Consider the following 19,017-nt stretch of genomic DNA (forward strand, 5'->3'; position numbering starts at 1 on the left):
AACAATTGTACATATAATCTGAAACAGCTAGCAATGTTTAAAAATTCTTCATTCAGAACATAGCAAAAGTGCCCTTTGCTTTATGCAATTGAGATGATCGTAAAATGCTAAAATATAAATTCAATGTTTAATAATTTGATCACATTTGAAAGATCTCATGGACCTCCCTGGTGGTTCCGTGGCTAAGAATCCGCGCTCCCAATGCAGGGGCCCGGGTTCGATCCCTGGTCAGGGAACTTGATCTCATATGCCGCAGCTGAGTGTTTGCATGCCACAACGAAGACCTGGCGCGGCCAAACAAACAAAATAAATAAATAAATATTTAAAACACCCAAAAGATCTCCGAGAAGTCCACTATTTACAACACGGTGGTATACTCTTATATGTAATAAAAGACCTCTTTAGGAGTACAAACCGCTGCTCTCTAGCTTATCTGCTTTAAATTCATTTACACTTTGATAGTTACATTTTCAAGAGCATAGCATAATTGTGAGAAAAGTTTAAATAATTTCCCCCAAATAGGTACAGGTTTTAGACAATCCAGTTCATCTAAAAATAAAATGTATGTTCATTTTTAAAAGTATATAATTGAGAAAAAAATGAAGAAGAAGATGAATATTATTACCAGTTACTGTTAGATTTTGTTGCCTAATGTTCCAGGTATTTTTTAGGCATAAAAACACATAGGGGGCTTCCCTGGTGGCGCAGTGGTTGAGAATCCGCCTGCCAATGCAGGGGACACGGGTTCGAACCCTGCTCTGGGAAGATCCCACATGCCGCGGAGCTACGAGGCCCGTGAGCACAACTACTGAGCCTGCGCGTCTGAAGCCTGTGCTCCGCAACAAGAGAGGCCGCGATAGTGAGAGGCCCGCGCACCGCGAGGAAGAGTGGCCCCCGCTTACCGCAACTACAGAAAGCCCTCGCATAGAAACGAAGACCCAACACAGCCATAAATAAATAAATAAATAAGTTTTAAAAAAACACATAGACACGGACACACAGAACACATACTCCCTCACAAGATAGGTTCATATTTTACTGCTTCCTTATTTTTTACTTAAAAATGACACGACCATTGCATGAGGTTTCCTAATAGGTTTACAGTCGTCAACTATTTTTGGTATTTCTTATATTATGTATTATATTATGTATCAGACTTTTTTCTGATTTACAGCTCATGTCCCTAAGTAGATTATAACCTCTTCAAAGCAGGAACCGCCTTTGATTCCTTTATATTCCCTCAGGGTGGTCAACTCAGTGCCTTATTCCCAGTAGATGTTCAAAAAATACTTGTAGATTGGCAGTGATTAACGTGCGTGAAAAATGCCTTCAATGCCCAGTTCCTGAGCACAAAGATAAGCAGCCCTGGAGAGCCAGTATGGATTTAATATCCACACAAGTCGACATTGTGAATCACATGCCAAATAACAGCCAGCGCTGTAGTACATAGAAGGGAGTGTCTATTACCTGAAGAAGCAGTTCTACTTGGTCACAAAATATGACAGTTCCTCTGCGCAGAGGAACGTGTCTCCGATCATAGTAAGAGGAAATGTTTGGCTTAAATGCTTAATGTCAGGGGGCTTGCGTTCTCCTGGGTCTTTTCTGAACATCAGTGGTTATAATGACATTAAGAAACGTATTTGATCGTTCATTACTCATTGCTCCTTAGCTTCAAAAACAGGCGATTGGCCAGATGCCACTCAAGGTTCCTTCCACCTCTAACATACTGGGCTTTCTGTGCTGTGCCAGCAGGTGTGAGTTCAGTGAATGAATACTCAGACTGGGAATATAAGTGGTAACCCCAGTGTAGACTCCTTACTGGTCATTTTTGAAGAACATTTCTGAGGTGTGCGGCACCTGTCTGGAGCCATGGGCATCTGTGACTCTGTATATGTGATGAAGATATAGCTGTGCCCACCTTCCTTAGCTACTGTGTCCTATAAATGCCATCTACAATGATAAGAAGGAAACTACCCAGACTTAGGTTATTTTAGAGAACAATTTAAGAGGATTATCCTGTATCTTGCTTTCAATGTCTCTGGAAAATTCAGACAGAATCTCCTTAAAGGAAATATCACGAAGACCATGATTTCTATGCTGGGAGTGCTGAATTTATTAGAAAACCAACATTATATAGGAGGGAGCTGGGGTCTTGAGAGGACAGGATATTCTTGAGAAGTAGTTCGTTTGAAAAGGGTCTTCGGTGCCTCTTATAAGCTAGTTAGAAGAGAGGAGGAATGGGCTTCTCGAGAAGAGCCCTGCCACTTTCTGCTGTGAAGCTGTGGGACAGCAGGATGGAGCCGGCCGTCTCTGGGGGACCCGTAGTGATGATGCGCTCCTAGGATGCATTGCTCAGCAGCAGGAGGAAGTGCTGCAGGTGGCCCAGCAGGGGTCCGGCTGGCAGCAGGGGTGGCGGCAGCACGGGGACTGCACAGAGACGGGATGGCAGCAGGTGGTGGTCCAGCAGCAGGGGCGGCAGACCACGGCCTGGCAGGACGTGGGGCAGCAGGTGATGGGGCGGCAGCAGCCGTCCTGCAGGCTGCACGGGGCGCAGCAGACTGGGCGGCAGCGGGGCTCACAGATGGGGCGCGTGCAGCGGGGCACGCAGGTCACGGGGCGGCACACGGTGGTCTTGCAGTACACTGGGCGGCAGCAGCGGGGGTCGTGGCAGCAGCGGGGCTGGAAGCAGCCTCCGGCGCAGCCCAGGGAGGAGGAGATGGGGCCGAAGCAGGAGCCGGTCATGGCGGTGTCTGGGGCTGAGTTGGCTTGAGCTGGTGAGAAGAGTTGAGAGTTCTCAGGTGTGAATGTCTTCCTCCTGCTCTGGGCCCTTTATATACCCTGGTCAGCTGCTGATGACCCCTCTTGTTTATCTTTTGGCCAATTAAGTAGACATTTGTTTTGACTAATGATTGCATTGCTGGTGAAATACTCCTGATCTCATTAAAGAACATGTGTTACATCCCTAAATATGGATGTATTCACGCCGTTCATCATCAAAACCTCAGCACTCCTCTGCGCCATTTGAAGGGGTAGCAGCTCTTCATGCTTATTTTGAGTTGATGGCACCTGGCAAATCCTGGGCAAAAGGGGCCTAAAGGGGCTGCATTTTTAAAGAAATTAAACATATAAGGGTTTCTAGAGCACTGACTATATCCTATCCTTGACCCCCAAGAGATTCCCTGAAACACCTACATGTGAATCAGACAGGTGTCCGACACAGTCTTTTGTGTGGATTCCTTGGGAAAACATTTACGTTTCCCTTGATGTATAGTGAAATGTACATGCCTTGAATAGTACTGCAGCTCATATGCTTGTATCGGAAAGGCAAAAGTTTATTTTCATAAACCAAGTGAGTATTAGAATAAAATATCCAAGAGTACCATCGTGTTTTTTTCTTTTTCTTTTTTCCAGCGCATGTTGTGGCATCTCTGATCTGGCTGGTCAGAGAATATTGATTTTCACTGAGGCATGACCTGTTTTATACTTGCCTTTCTTGTGTGTGTGATATGGAATCGTGTAATGAGAAGTTTTTTCTTACTATACCTTGACATGGGTGCTACAACTATGAAGGGATAAGACAGAGGTTTGTTCTCCATCACAGATGTAGAAAACAAATTTTTGGTCACCAGAGGGGAAAGGCGGGGACGGAGAAATTGGAACATTGGGATTGACATGTACACACTACTATATATAAAATAGATAGCTAATAAGGACCTACTGTATAGCACAGGGAACTCTACTCAATACTCTGGAATGACCTGTATGGGAGAAGAATCTAAATAAGTGTGGATATATGTATATGAATAACTGATTCACTTTGCTGTACAGCAGAAAGTAACACAACATTGAAAATCAACTATACTCCAATAAAAATTAATTTCAAAAACAGACAGGATTTTTCAGCAAACAGTGTACACGTATATGATACACTGTTCAAAGCAGTGGATTGGGGAGGTAACGCAGCTGTTGTCTGATGGAATGGCTAGAAGTGTGATTCAAGGACATGCTTCTTTGGGAATCATTGCCACGGGCAGTTGAGGAATTGCGTGGGGAAAACGGGCTCATTACTTTTCACCTTTACTCCTATGATTCACCAGACAGGGTTTTGGATCACTTTAGGATCATTTCCATAATTCAAAAGAATGTGCCTCAGGCCCCAGGAGCTAAAGCTTCCCAAATGGAATTTCAAGCATAATGTCAAAACTTATAACGAAATGCAAATTGACTGGATGTAAATTGACACATTTGGGGAAACAGAGGAGGGAGAAATCAAGTACAATGTCATCGATGTAGACCTTCAACTCTCTCTCTCTCACGTTCTGTTGTCCATGGGCACTCGTGATTTTTTCAAAGCGGTAACCAGAGCCTAGATTAAAAAAACTTGTATGTTCTGCTCTCTTTTCTCTTTTTTTCCCCAGCTTTCTTGAGATATAATTGACATATAACATTGTGTCATTTTAGGTGCACATTGTGATGGTCTGATACACATGCGTATTGCAAAATGTTTCCCACAAAAAGGTTAGTTAACAGGTCCTTCACCTTACGTAACTATCATTGTGTTGTTGTTACGATGAGAACATTAAAGCTCTACTTTCATAGCACCTTTTGAGTAGACAGTATACAGTTGTCCCGTGCACAACACGGGTTTGGACTGCACGGGTCCACTTATAAGCAGATGTTTTTCAGTAGTAAGTACTACAGTGCCATACGACCTAAGGTTGGTTTCATCATGGAGAGGGAGGAAATGCAAGTACAGAGAAACCATAGATACAGAATCTCGGATATGGAGGGCAGAGGGTCGGTGCCCCTAACCCCAGAGTAGTTCAAGGGTCAACTATAGTATTGTTAACATAGTCACCGTGCTGTTCATTAGATCCTCAGAATTCATTCATCTCGTAACTGGAAGTTTGTATCTTTTGACCAACATCTCCCCATTTCTCCTATCCCTCAGCCCCTGGCAATTACCTTTCTAGTCTATGTTTCTTTGAGTTTGATGGTTTGGATTCCACGTGTAAGTGATATCATATATTTATCTTTCTCTGTTTGACTTATTTCACTCAGCATAATGCCTTCAGGGTCCATCCATGTTATCCCAAAAGGCAGAATTTCCTTCTTTTTATGGGTGAATTATATGTAGAAAACATTTTGTTTATCCATTCATCTGTTGTTGGACCTTTAGCTTGTTTCAATGTCTTGGCAGTTATGAATAATGCTCTCATGTACATGGGAGTGCAGATATCACTTTGAGGTAGTGATTTCATCTCATTTGGATGTATTCCAAGATGTGAGATTACCGGATCATAGGGTAGTTCTATTTTTAAATTTTTGAGGAGCCTCCATAGTGTTTTCCATAGTAGCTGTACGAATTTACATTCCTGCCAACAGTGCACCAGGGTTCCCTTTTCTCCACATCCTCACCAGCATTCGTTATCTCTTGTCTTCTTGATGATACCCATTCTAACAGGTGTGAGGTGCTATCACATTGTGGTTTTGATTTGCATCTCCCTGGTGATTAGTGATGTTGAACACCTTTTCATGTACTTGTTGACCATCTCTATGCCTTCTTTGAAAAAATGTTTACAAATCCTCTACCCGTTTGTTAAGTGAATTGGTTTTTGGTTTTGTCTTGTTTTGTGTTCTTCTGGTGTTATTTAGGAGTTCCTTAATTTTTTGGATATTAACTGCTTATCAGATATATAGTTTGCAAATAATTTCTCCCATTCAGTGGGCTGCATTTTCATTTTGTCGATGATTTCTTTTGCTCTGTAGAAGCTTTTTAGTTGGATTTAGTTCCATTTGCTCGCTTTTGCGTTTCTTGCTTGTGCTTTGCTCTTTTCAAGCCACATTGTCTGATCATCAATTTTTCCTGTTGCTGGGGGTGGGGCATCTTCCTAATGACCTCATTTTGTGCAAGGAGAACCTCTCTGGAGGATCACCTCAGTTAAGAAGGCGAATTTCCCCACTCCAAACACTTCTGAGCCCAAATTGTTCCAAAATGATTTTTCTCTCCCTTTTATAAAGATCCACAAAGATGAAGAGTTCACTAGCCCTTCAGCAGGCAATTCTGGTGTTTATTCAGTCTAAGACACTCATCCTACCCCATGCCCAATTTCATTTCCAGGCAGAGAAAATATGGGTCATGTGTGAATAATTCATGCCACAGACTCTGCGAATTGACACTGGTGGCAAGTCATGTGCTATTTTCTGATGCCACTTATCCTAAAACCATACAACACTCATTAAATACTTTGCCACTTACTATGGGTCCTTGGGTCTTGAAGGAAAATAAAGATATGTAATCAAGGTTGTTGTGAAGATTAAGTGAGCTAATAAGTGTGAAGCAGTAAGAACAGCGCCTGGCACTTAGTGTCTTATATTTGTTAAGTTAGTAAATATATTTTAATAGGTCATGTTACACTGGTGCCTTATAAACTCCAAATTTTGAACTCAGAACAAAGATGAATGTTTTTGATATGGCAAATGGCCAGTTCTCTGCTCAAATCACCACAGAATACATATTGAATAAGATTTTTCAGTGGGAATTTCATTAACAGAGTAAAATAAAAAAACCTTGGAGGAAGATATAGAGCTCCCTCTATGTGAACACCAGTCTCTGTAAAGGGGAGTCAGGCTATCGATGTAGAACTGACAAGACAAATACGTGTCAGAATTGTGGAGAGTGGATTAACCCTACCGAAAGTACCACAACCCATGCAAGAGAGTGAGGTCTTAGAAAAACATCCCTAAAAGAAAAGGCTGAAAACCAGACAGTTTCTTAGTGGTGATGGGCAACAGATTTTGCATAAGGAATGCTAGGGCTTTATTTAACCCAACAATTTCCGACCATCACATTGTGAACAAATTTTAACATGAAAAGTACTGTCTTGTTGAGTTTTCAATTCTCAATTGTCTATACAAATGGAGAATAACAATTGTACATATAATCTGAAACAACTAGCAATGTTTAAAAATTCTTCATTCGGAACATAGCAAAAGTGCCTTTTGCTTTATGCAATTGAGATGATCGTAAAATGCTAAGATATAATTTCAGTGTTTAATAATGTGAACACATTTTAAAGATCTCAGGGACCTCCCTGGTGGTTCCGTGGCTAAGAATCCGCGCTCCCAATGCAGGGGCCCGGGTTCGATCCCTGGTCAGGGAACTTGATCTCATATGCCGCAGCTGAGTGTTTGCATGCCACAACGAAGACCTGGCGCGGCCAAACAAACAAAATAAATAAATAAATATTTAAAACACCCAAAAATCTCCGAGAAGTCCACTATTTACAACACGGTGGTATACTCTTATATGTAATAAAAGACCTCTTTAGGAGTACAAACCGCTGCTCTCTAGCTTATCTGCTTTAAATTCATTTACACTTTGATAGTTACATTTTCAAGAGCATAGCATAATTGTGAGAAAAGTTTAAATAATTTCCCCCAAATAGGTACAGGTTTTAGACAATCCAGTTCATCTAAAAATAAAATGTATGTTCATTTTTAAAAGTATATAATTGAGAAAAAAATGAAGAAGAAGATGAATATTATTACCAGTTACTGTTAGATTTTGTTGCCTAATGTTCCAGGTATTTTTTAGGCATAAAAACACATAGGGGGCTTCCCTGGTGGCGCAGTGGTTGAGAATCCGCCTGCCAATGCAGGGGACACGGGTTCAAACCCTGGTCTGGGAAGATCCCACATGCCGCAGAGCTACGAGGCCCGTGAGCACAACTACTGAGCCTGCGCGTCTGAAGCCTGTGCTCCGCAACAAGGGAGGCCGCGATAGTGAGAGGCCTGCGCACCGCGATGAAGAGTGGCCCCCGCTTGCCGCAACTACAGAAAGCCCTCGCATAGAAACGAAGACCCAACACAGCCATAAATAAATAAATAAATAAGTTTTAAAAAAACACATAGACACGGACACACAGAACACATACTCCCTCACAAGATAGGTTCACATTTTACTGCTTCCTTATTTTTAATTAAAAATGACACGACCATTGCATGAAGTTTCCTAATAGGTTTACAGTCATCAACTATTTTTGGTATTTCTTATATTATGTACTATTTGACTTTTTTCTGATTTACAGCTCATGTCCCTAAGTAGATTATACCCTCTTCAAAGCAGGAAGCACCTTTTATTCCTTTATATTCCCTCAGGGTGGTCAACTCAGTGCCTTATTCACAGTAGATGTTCAAAAAATACTTGTAGATTGGCAGTGATTAACGTGCGTGAAAAATGCCTTCAATGCCCAGTTCCTGAGCACAAAGATAAGCAGCCCTGGAGAGCCAGTATGGATTTAATATCCACACAAGTCGACATTGTGAATAACATTCCAAATAACAGCCAGCGCTGTAATACATAGAAGGGAGTGTCTATTACCTGAAGAAGCAGTTCTACTTGGTCACAAAATATGACAGTTCCTCTGCGCAGAGGAACGTGTCTCCGATCATAGTAAGAGGAAATGTTTGGCTTAAATGCTTAATGTCAGGGGGCTTGCGTTCTCCTGGGTCTTTTCTGAACATCAGTGGTTATAATGACATTAAGAAACGTATTTGATTGTTCATTACTCATTGCTCCTTAGCTTCAAAAACAGGCGATTGGCCAGATGCCACTCAAGGTTCCTTCCACCTCTAACATACTGGGCTTTCTGTGCTGTGCCAGCAGGTGTGAGTTCAGTGAATGAATACTCAGACTGGGAATATAAGTGGTAACCCCAGTGTAGACTCCTTACTGGTCATTTTTGAAGAACATTTCTCAGGTGTGCGGCACCTGTCTGGAGCCATGGGCATCTGTGACTCTGTATAGGTGATGAAGATATAGCTGTGCCCACCTTCCTTAGCTACTGTGTCCTATAAATGCCATCTACAATGATAAGAAGGAAACTACCCAGACTTAGGTTATTTTAGAGAACAATTTAAGAGGATTATCCTGTATCTTGCTTTCAATGTCTCTGGAAAATTCAGACAGAATCTCCTTAAAGGAAATATCACGAAGACCATGATTTCTATGCTGGGAGTGCTGAATTTATTAGAAAACCAACATTATATAAGAGGGAGCTGGGGTCTTGAGAGGACAGGATATTCTTGAGAAGTAGTTCGTTTGAAAAGGGTCTTCGGTGCCTCTTATAAGCTAGTTAGAAGAGAGGAGGAATGGGCTTCTCGAGAAGAGCCCTGCCACTTTCTGCTGTGAAGCTGTGGGACAGCAGGATGGAGCCGGCCGTCTCTGGGGGACCCGTAGTGATGATGCGCTCCTAGGATGCATTGCTCAGCAGCAGGAGGAAGTGCTGCAGGTGGCCCAGCAGGGGTCCGGCTGGCAGCAGTGGTGGCGGCAGCACGGGGACTGCACAGAGACGGGATGGCAGCAGGTGGTGGTCCAGCAGCAGGGGCGGCAGACCACGGCCTGGCAGGACGTGGGGCAGCAGGTGATGGGGCGGCAGCAGCCGTCCTGCAGGCTGCACGGGGCGCAGCAGACTGGGCGGCAGCGGGGCTCACAGATGGGGCGCGTGCAGCGGGGCACGCAGGTCACGGGGCGGCACACGGTGGTCTTGCAGTACACTGGGCGGCAGCAGCGGGGGTCGTGGCAGCAGCGGGGCTGGAAGCAGCCTCCGGCGCAGCCCAGGGAGGAGGAGATGGGGCCGAAGCAGGAGCCGGTCATGGCGGTGTCTGGGGCTGAGTTGGCTTGAGCTGGTGAGAAGAGTTGAGAGTTCTCAGGTGTGAATGTCTTCCTCCTGCTCTGGGCCCTTTATATACCCTGGTCAGCTGCTGATGACCCCTCTTGTTTATCTTTTGGCCAATTAAGTAGACATTTGTTTTGACTAATGATTGCATTGCTGGTGAAATACTCATGATCTCATTAAAGAACATGTGTTACATCCCTAAATATGGATGTATTCACGCCGTTCATCATCAAAACCTCAGCACTCCTCTTCGCCATTTGAAGGGATAGCAGCGCTTCATGCTTATTTTGAGTTGATGGCACCTGGCAAATCCTGGGCAAAAGGGGCCTAAAGGGGCTGCATTTTTAAAGAAATTAAACATATAAGGGTTTCTAGAGCACTGACTAGATCCTATCCTTGACCCCCAAGAGATTCCCTGAAACACCTACATGTGAATCAGACAGGTGTCCGACACAGTCTTTTGTGTGGATTCCTTGGGAAAACATTTATGTTTCACTTGATGTATAGTGCAATGTACATGCCTTGAATAGTAGTGCAGCTCATATACTTGTATCGGAAAGGCAAAAGTTTATTTTCATAAACCAAGTGAGTATTAGAATAAAATATCCAAGAGTACCATCGTGTTTTTTTCTTTTTCTTTTTTCCAGCGCATGTTGTGGCATCTCTGATCTGGCTGGTCAGAGAATATTGATTTTCACTGAGGCATGACCTGTTTTATACTTGCCTTTCTTGTGTGTGTGATATGGAATCGTGTAATGAGAAGTTTTTTCTTACTATACCTTGACATGGGTGCTACAACTATGAAGGGATAAGACAGAGGTTTGTTCTCCATCACAGATGTAGAAAACAAATTTATGGTCACCAGAGGGGAAAGGCGGGGACAGAGAAATTGGAACATTGGGATTGACATGTACACACTACTATATATAAAATAGATAGCTAATAAGGACCTACTGTATAGCACAGGGAACTCTACTCAATACTCTGGAATGACCTGTATGGGAGAAGAATCTAAATAAGTGTGGATATATGTATATGAATAACTGATTCACTTTGCTGTACAGCAGAAAGTAACACAACATTGAAAATCAACTATACTCCAATAAAAATTAATTTCAAAAACAGACAGGATTTTTCAGCAAACAGTGTACACGTATATGATACACTGTTCAAAGCAGTGGATTGGGGAGGTAACGCAGCTGTTGTCTGATGGAATGGCTAGAAGTGTGATTCAAGGACATGCTTCTTTGGGAATCATTGCCACGGGCAGTTGAGGAATTGCGTGGGGAAAACGGGCTCATTACTTTTCACCTTTACTCCTATGATTCACCAGACAGGGTTTTGGATCACTTTAGGATCATTTCCATAATTCAAAAGAATGTGCCTCAGGCCCCAGGAGCTAAAGCTTCCCAAATGGAATTTCAAGCATAATGTCAAAACTTATAACGAAATGCAAATTGACTGGATGTAAATTGACACATTTGGGGAAACAGAGGAGGGAGAAATCAAGTACAATGTCATCGATGTAGACCTTCAACTCTCTCTCTCTCACGTTCTGTTGTCCATGGGCACTCGTGATTTTTTCAAAGCGGTAACCAGAGCCTAGATTAAAAAAACTTGTATGTTCTGCTCTCTTTTCTCTTTTTTTCCCCAGCTTTCTTGAGATATAATTGACATATAACATTGTGTCATTTTAGGTGCACATTGTGATGGTCTGATACACATGCGTATTGCAAAATGTTTCCCACAAAGAGGTTAGTTAACAGGTCCTTCACCTTACGTCACTATCATTGTGTTGTTGTTACGATGAGAACATTAAAGCTCTACTTTCATAGCACCTTTTGAGTAGACAGTACACATTTGTCCCGTGCACAACACGGGTTTGGACTGCACGGGTCCACTTATAAGCAGATGTTTTTCAGTAGTAAGTACTACAGTGCCATACGACCTAAGGTTGGTTTCATCATGGAGAGGGAGGAAATGCAAGTACAGAGAAACCATAGATACAGAATCGCGGATATGGAGGGCAGAGGGTCGGTGCCCCTAAGCCCAGAGTAGTTCAAGGGTCAACTATAGTATTGTTAACATAGTCACCGTGCTGTTCATTAGATCCTCAGAATTCATTCATCTCGTAACTGGAAGTTTGTATCTTTTGACCAACATCTCCCCATTTCTCCTATCCCTCAGCCCCTGGCAATTACCATTCTAGTCTATGTTTCTTTGAGTTTGATGGTTTTGATTCCACGTATAAGTGATATCATATAATATTTATCTTTCTCTGTTTGACTTATTTCACTCAACATAATGCCTTCAGGGTCCATCCATGTTATCCCAAAAGGCAGAATTTCCTTCTTTTTATGGGTGAATTATATGTAGAAAACATTTTGTTTATCCATTCATCTGTTGTTGGACGTTTAGCTTGTTTCAATGTCTTGGCAGTTATGAATAATGCTCTCATGTACATGGGAGTGCAGATATCACTTTGAGGTAGTGATTTCATCTCATTTGGATGTATTCCAAGATGTGAGATTACCGGATCATAGGGTAGTTCTATTTTTAACTTTTTGAGGAGCCTCCATACTGTTTTCCATAGTAGCTGTACGAATTTACATTCCTACCAACAGTGCACCAGGGTTCCCTTGTCTCCACATCCTCACCAGCATTCGTTATCTCTTGTCTTCTTGATGATACCCATTCTAACAGGTGTGAGGTGCTATCACATTGTGGTTTTGATTTGCATCTCCCTGGTGATTAGTGATGTTGAACACCTTTTCATGTACTTGTTGACCATCTCTATGCCTTCTTTGAAAAAATGTTTACAAATCCTCTACCCGTTTGTTAAGTGAATTGGTTTTTGGTTTTGTCTTGTTTTGTGTTGTTCTGGTGTTATTTAGGAGTTCCTTAATTTTTTGGATATTAACTGCTTATCAGATATATAGTTTGCAAATAATTTCTCCCATTCAGTGGGCTGCCTTTTCATTTTGTCAATGATTTCTTTTGCTCTGTAGAAGCTTTTTAGTTGGATGTAGTTCCATTTGCTGGCTTTTGTGTTTCTTGCTTGTGCTTTGCTCTTTTCAAGCCACATTGTCTGATAATCAATTTTTCCTGTTGCTGGGGGTGGGGCATCTTCCTAATGATCTCATTTTGTGCAAGGAGAACCTCTCTGGAGGAACACCTCAGTTAAGAAGACGAATTTCCCCACTCCAAACACTTCTGAGTCAAAACTGTTCCAAAATGATTTTTCTCTCCCTTTTATAAAGATCCGCAAAGAGGAAGAGTTCACTAGCCCTTCAGTAGGCAATTCTGGTGTTTATTCAGTCTAAGCCACTCATCCTACCCCATGCCCAATTTCATTTCCAGGCAGAGAAAATATGGGTCATGTGTGAATAATTCATGCCACAAACTCTGTGAATTGACACTGGTGGCAAGTCATGTGCTATTTTCTGATGCCTCTTATCCTAAAACCAGACAACACTCATTAAATACTTTGCCACTTACTATGTGTCCTTGGGTCTTGAGGGATAATAAACATATGTAATCAAGGTTGTTGTGAAGATTAAGTGACCTAATAATTGTGAAGCACTAAGAACAGCGCCTGGCACTTAGTGTCTTATATTTGTTAAGTTAGTAAATATATTTTAATAGGTCATGTTACACTGGTGCCTTATAAACTCCAAATTTTGAACTCAGAACAAAGATGAATGTTTTTGATATGGCAAATGCCCAGTTCTCTACTCAAATCACCACAGAATACATATTGAATAAGATTTTTCAGTGGGGAGTTTCATTAACAGAGTAAAATAAAACTACCTTGGAGGAAGATATAGCGCTCCCTCTATGTGAACACCAGTCTCTGTAAAGGGGAGTCAGACTATCGATGTAGAACTGACAAGACAAATATGTGTCAGAATTGTGGAGAGTGGATTAACCCTACTGAAAGTACCACAACCCATGCAAGAGAGTGAGGTCTTAGAAAAACATCCTTAAAAGAAAAGGCTGAAAACCAGACAGGTTCTTAGTGGTGATGGGCAACAGATTTTGCATAAGGAATGCTAGGGCTTTATTTAACCCAACAATTTCCAACCATCACATTGTGAACAAATTTTAACATGAAAAATAGTGTCTTGTTCAGTTCTCAATTCTCAATTGTCTATACAAATGGAGAATAACAATTGTACATATAATCTGAAACAGCTAGCAATGTTTAAAACTTCTTCATTCAGAACATAGCAAAAGTGCCCCTTGCTTTATGCAATTGAGATGACCGAAAACTGCTAAAATATAAATTCAATGTTTAATAATTTGATCACATTTGAAAGATCTCAGTGACCTCCCTGGTGGTCCCGTGGTTAAGAATCCGCGCTCCCAATGCAGGGGCCCGGGTTCGATCCCTAGTCAGGGTACTTGATTTCATATGCCGCAGCTGAGTGTTTGCATGCCACAACGAAGACCTCGCACAGCCAAACAAATAAAATAAATTAAAAAAAAAAAGATCTCAGAGAAGTCCACTATTTACAACACGGTGTTATACTCTTATATGTAATAAAAGATCTCTTTAGGAGTACAAACCGCTGCTCTCTAACTTATCTACTTTAAATTCATTTAGACTTTGATAGTTACATTTTTAAGAGCATAGCATAATTGTGAGAAAATTTTAAATAATTTCCCCCAAATAGGTACTGGTTTTAGGCAATCCAGTTCATCTAAAAATAAAATGTACGTTCATTTTTAAAAGTAAATAATTGAGAATAATATGAAGAAGAAGATGAATATTATTACCAGTTCTGTAGGTTTTGTTACCTAATGTTCCAGCTATTTTTTTAGGCATAAAAACACATAGGCACGGACACACAGAACACGTACTCGCTCACGAGATAGGTTCATATTTTACTGCTTCCTTATTTTTTACTTAAAAATGACAGGACCATGGCATGAGGTTTCCTAATAGGTTTACAGTCGTCAACTATTTTTGGTATTTCTTATATTATGTACTATTTGACTTTTTTCTGATTTACAGCTCATGTCCCTAAGTAGATTATAACCTCTTCAAAGCAGGAACCGCCTTTGATTCCTTTATATTCCCTCAGGGTGGTCAACTCAGTGCCTTATTCACAGTAGATGTTCAAAAAATACTTGTAGATTGGCAGTGATTAACGTGCCTGAAAAATGCCTTCAATGCCCAGTTCCTGAGCACAAAGATAAGCAGCCCTGGAGAGCCAGTATGGATTTAATATCCACACAAGTCGACATTGTGAATAACATTCCAAATAACAGCCAGCGCTGTAATACATAGAAGGGAGTGTCTATTACCTGAAGAAGCAGTTCTACTTGGTCACAAAATATGACAGTTCCTCTGCGCAGAGGAACGTGTCTCCGATCATAGTAAGAGGAAATGTTTGGCTTAAATGCTTCATGTCAGGGGGCTTGCATTCTCCTGGTCTTTTCTGAACATCAGTGGTTATAATGACATTAAGAAACGTATTTGATCGTTCATTACTCATTGCTCCTTAGCTTCAAAAACAGGCGATTGGCCAGATGCCACTCAAGGTTCCTTCCACCTCTAACATACTGGGCTTTCTGTGCTGTGCTAGCAGGTGTGAGTTCAGTGAATGAATACTCAGACTGGGAATATAAGTGGTAACCCCAGTGTAGACTCCTTACTGGTCATTTTTGAAGAACATTTCTCAGGTGTGCGGCACCTGTCTGGAGCCATGGGCATCTGTGACTCTGTATATGTGATGAAGATATAGCTGTGCCCACCTTCCTTAGCTACTGTGTCCTATAAATGCCATCTACAATGATAAGAAGGAAACTACCCAGACTTAGGTTATTTTAGAGAACAATTTAAGAGGATTATCCTGTATCTTGCTTTCAATGTCTCTGGAAAATTCAGACAGAATCTCCTTAAAGGAAATATCACGAAGACCATGATTTCTATGCTGGGAGTGCTGAATTTATTAGAAAACCAACATTATATAGGAGGGAGCTGGGGTCTTGAGAGGACAGGATATTCTTGAGAAGTAGTTCGTTTGAAAAGGGTCTTCGGTGCCTCTTATAAGCTAGTTAGAAGAGAGGAGGAATGGGCTTCTCGAGAAGAGCCCTGCCACTTTCTGCTGTGAAGCTGTGGGACAGCAGGATGGAGCCGGCCGTCTCTGGGGGACCCGTAGTGATGATGCGCTCCTAGGATGCATTGCTCAGCAGCAGGAGGAAGTGCTGCAGGTGGCCCAGCAGGGGTCCGGCTGGCAGCAGGGGTGGCGGCAGCACGGGGACTGCACAGAGACGGGATGGCAGCAGGTGGTGGTCCAGCAGCAGGGGCGGCAGACCACGGCCTGGCAGGACGTGGGGCAGCAGGTGATGGGGCGGCAGCAGCCGTCCTGCAGGCTGCACGGGGCGCAGCAGACTGGGCGGCAGCAGGGCTCACAGATGGGGCGCGTGCAGCGGGGCACGCAGGTCACGGGGCGGCACACGGTGGTCTTGCAGTACACTGGGCGGCAGCAGCGGGGGTCGTGGCAGCAGCGGGGCTGGAAGCAGCCTCCGGCGCAGCCCAGGGAGGAGGAGATGGGGCCGAAGCAGGAGCCGGGCATGGCGGTGTCTGGGGCTGAGTTGGCTTGAGCTGGTGAGAAGAGTTGAGAGTTCTCAGGTGTGAATGTCTTCCTCCTGCTCTGGGCCCTTTATATACCCTGGTCAGCTGCTGATGACCCCCACGACACGCGGTCATTTGCTTGTTCTTCTTTATTCTATTTGAAATGACCCTTGTAAGATAGTAAGTTCTCTAGACATTTCTTCAGATGCTCAGGTACTGATGAAAGACTTTTTTCCTTATTTAATGAGAACTCATTATATTTTGCTATTTATGGTTCTATTATGAACTTAATGACCCTAAAGTTCAAAGTTTCCAATTATCTTTATAATTCACTGATGCTTTTGCCAGTTGTTGTTTTGATAACACAAAACAAAAGTATTTGTCGTGCTCTTACTAATAGTGGAAGTGAATTCCCCGAGTTGTGAATGTCCTTTTCCACTGCTAAGCTTCCTGGGCAAAAGAAGTTCAGAAAAATACTAAAGAGATTTCTTGAAAGTCATGGTTTTTCAGTAAAAGAAGAATTTTCCAGTCCATTTGTGGAGCTACAGGAATGCATCTTAGTAGAACTCTATCATCAGTAGGGTTTTTTCCCCCAATTTTTCTGTTGTAACATGCACATAACATAAAATTTAGTGTCTTAACCATTTTTGTGTGTACAGTTCAGTGATATTAATTACATTCATATTGTTGCGTAACCATCACCACCATCCATCTCCAGAACTCTTTTCATTTTGCAAAACTGAAATTCTGTACCCATTAAACAATAACTCCCCATGACCCCCTCTCCCCAGCCCCTGCAAACCACCATTGTAATTTAACCCCCTTTTCCCTCACGTCCCATAAATATTGGCCCCAACTCAACTAGGTGTATGACCTTAGGCAAGTCATATATCTGGTATTATATGTGTAACACGTGGAATATAAACCCAGCCTCTGGTGAGCACCATTCTACTCTCTGTTACTATGAGTTTGGCTTTTTTCCTTTTTTTTTTTTTTTTGGCTTAGATACATGCTCATTAATTTCCATAGTTGTATCTTTCCAAATCATGGTGAATTGTATTATTTACGATCTTCATGATAGCCATAATCATTGAGTTCTAACTACATTCTAAGCATTATGCTAAAAGAAAAAAATGTATTAATTTATTTTCATAAAAATCTTATGAGACTAGAAAACAAACTTATGGTTACCGAAGGGGACAGTGGGGGAGGGGGACAGACTAGGAGTTTGGGATTAACATATACACACTACTGTATACAAAATAGGTAAACAACAAGGACCTACTGTAGAGCACAGGCAACTCAATACCTTGTAATAACCTATAAGGGAAAATAATCTGAAAAAGAATATATATATATATATATATATATATATATATATAAGCATATATATGTATATATATGTATAAATGTATAACTGGGTCACTTTGCTGTACACTTGAAAGTAACACAACATTGTAAGTTAACTGTACTTCAATAAAAAGAAATCCTATGAGGTTGGTATTGTTATATCCCTCATTTTATGCATAAGGCCAGATAAGTGACTTGCCTAAGGTCACCTGCTAGCGTTGGAGCCAATACTTACTCCAAAAACATCTGAGGGAACATTGTAAACCCAAGGAATTGAAGAATGAAATTGTGGAAACCACATTCCCCGTCAATTAGGAAGGTTTGTTTTATTCAGGAATTTTAACAATGAATTATTTTAAAAATAGTTTTTGTGTGCGAAATGGCTAATTTTTAGAGTCATCTGAAAGGACTCTATGACTTAACTAGTATCCTCAGGAATCTGAGGAATTATCTCCCGCAGAGCCTTCTCAAAATTCCAAAACACACCCTAAGGAAAATGTATCAACATTGGACATAATTGAGTGGTCCTGAGGTCCTATGAACAGAATCATCCAGATGAAGATTGCAGCCTGCCAGCACGATGAACCCCCCAGGTAGTGGTCCCAGCCAAAGGTGGTCTCAAGCCCACCTTGCCTTTACCCCACTGTCTCTTGCTCCAGCGTCTCCCCATGTACCAGGCTTACTCCCGCTGACAGAACCAACTATGAATTTCCATTTTTTCAAATCGTCAGGGTCTGCAGGAAAATCATGTCACTCGGCCATTTTGTTGCCTCTGTCTCTGGATTTGCTTGGTTCTGACCTTTGCTTCACAGTCAAGTCTGTTCTAGATCTGTGGTTGAAGGCTGCAGTTTAAGCCTTCTTTTCAACCATTCTGCTCCCACAGTCCCTCGCAGGCTTACCCAGACCTGTGGCACCAGCCACTGTGGCTGACCAGGGAGTGGAGTTACTGTGCAAAAAACATGATCCAGTAATAATGATGAGCTTGGGATCAAACAGAACATTCTGCATCTGAGAAAACACTATACGATGAGCAAGTCTCTAGAAGGCTAACAAGGAAAACTCTGAGAGAAGGAAAACAAATGTAATGAGAGAATTTTTTTTAAGTAATTTTAAATTTTTTAAATAAAAAAAAGTGATCAAAAATATGTATGTAGAAAGAAATTGGACTTGTGAACTGTCCACCAGTAAACGGTCACACCCTTAATTAAGAGAAAACTCCATTGTGCACATACTGACAATGTAAAAGTTTTAAAAATAATGAGCTAGTTGTTGAGAAAACCTTTACCATATTTCAAGAAAAATACTTTTCTTCATGAGGTGGCTTATTGTTTTATTGTTAAGAATGCACATGTTCAGCATGAGGAGAGAGCTGGGGTGGAATGAAGTCTTTGTCTCTTCCAACCC

The 19,017-nt window shown here is 41.8% G+C and overlaps 1 protein-coding gene, 1 long non-coding RNA gene and 2 pseudogenes across 6 annotated transcripts in view; 1 reads left to right on the forward strand and 3 right to left on the reverse strand.

The window, feature by feature from the left end:
- The window catches only part of LOC309650789, a 381,028-nt gene that overhangs the window by 302,205 nt on the left and 59,806 nt on the right, over positions 1-19,017 (forward strand). The window lies entirely within an intron of this gene.
- Positions 1,851-2,925, reverse strand: LOC309650776 (keratin, high-sulfur matrix protein, IIIA3 pseudogene; annotated as a pseudogene). The gene has a single exon. The product of its transcript is annotated as a keratin, high-sulfur matrix protein, IIIA3 pseudogene (transcript).
- Positions 9,068-9,933, reverse strand: LOC309650777 (keratin, high-sulfur matrix protein, IIIA3 pseudogene; annotated as a pseudogene). The gene has a single exon. The product of its transcript is annotated as a keratin, high-sulfur matrix protein, IIIA3 pseudogene (transcript).
- On the reverse strand, positions 15,132-16,320 carry LOC309650774 (keratin, high-sulfur matrix protein, IIIA3-like). The gene has a single exon (XM_082442534.1). It carries the CDS (start codon positions 16,262-16,264, stop codon positions 15,875-15,877), a length of 390 nt encoding a protein of 129 aa, XP_082298660.1. The 5' UTR covers positions 16,265-16,320; the 3' UTR covers positions 15,132-15,874.

The sequence above is a fragment of the Balaenoptera physalus genome (assembly GCF_965194825.1).
Source record: "Balaenoptera physalus genome assembly, chromosome: 20".
NCBI classification, from domain to species: Eukaryota; Metazoa; Chordata; class Mammalia; order Artiodactyla; family Balaenopteridae; genus Balaenoptera; species Balaenoptera physalus.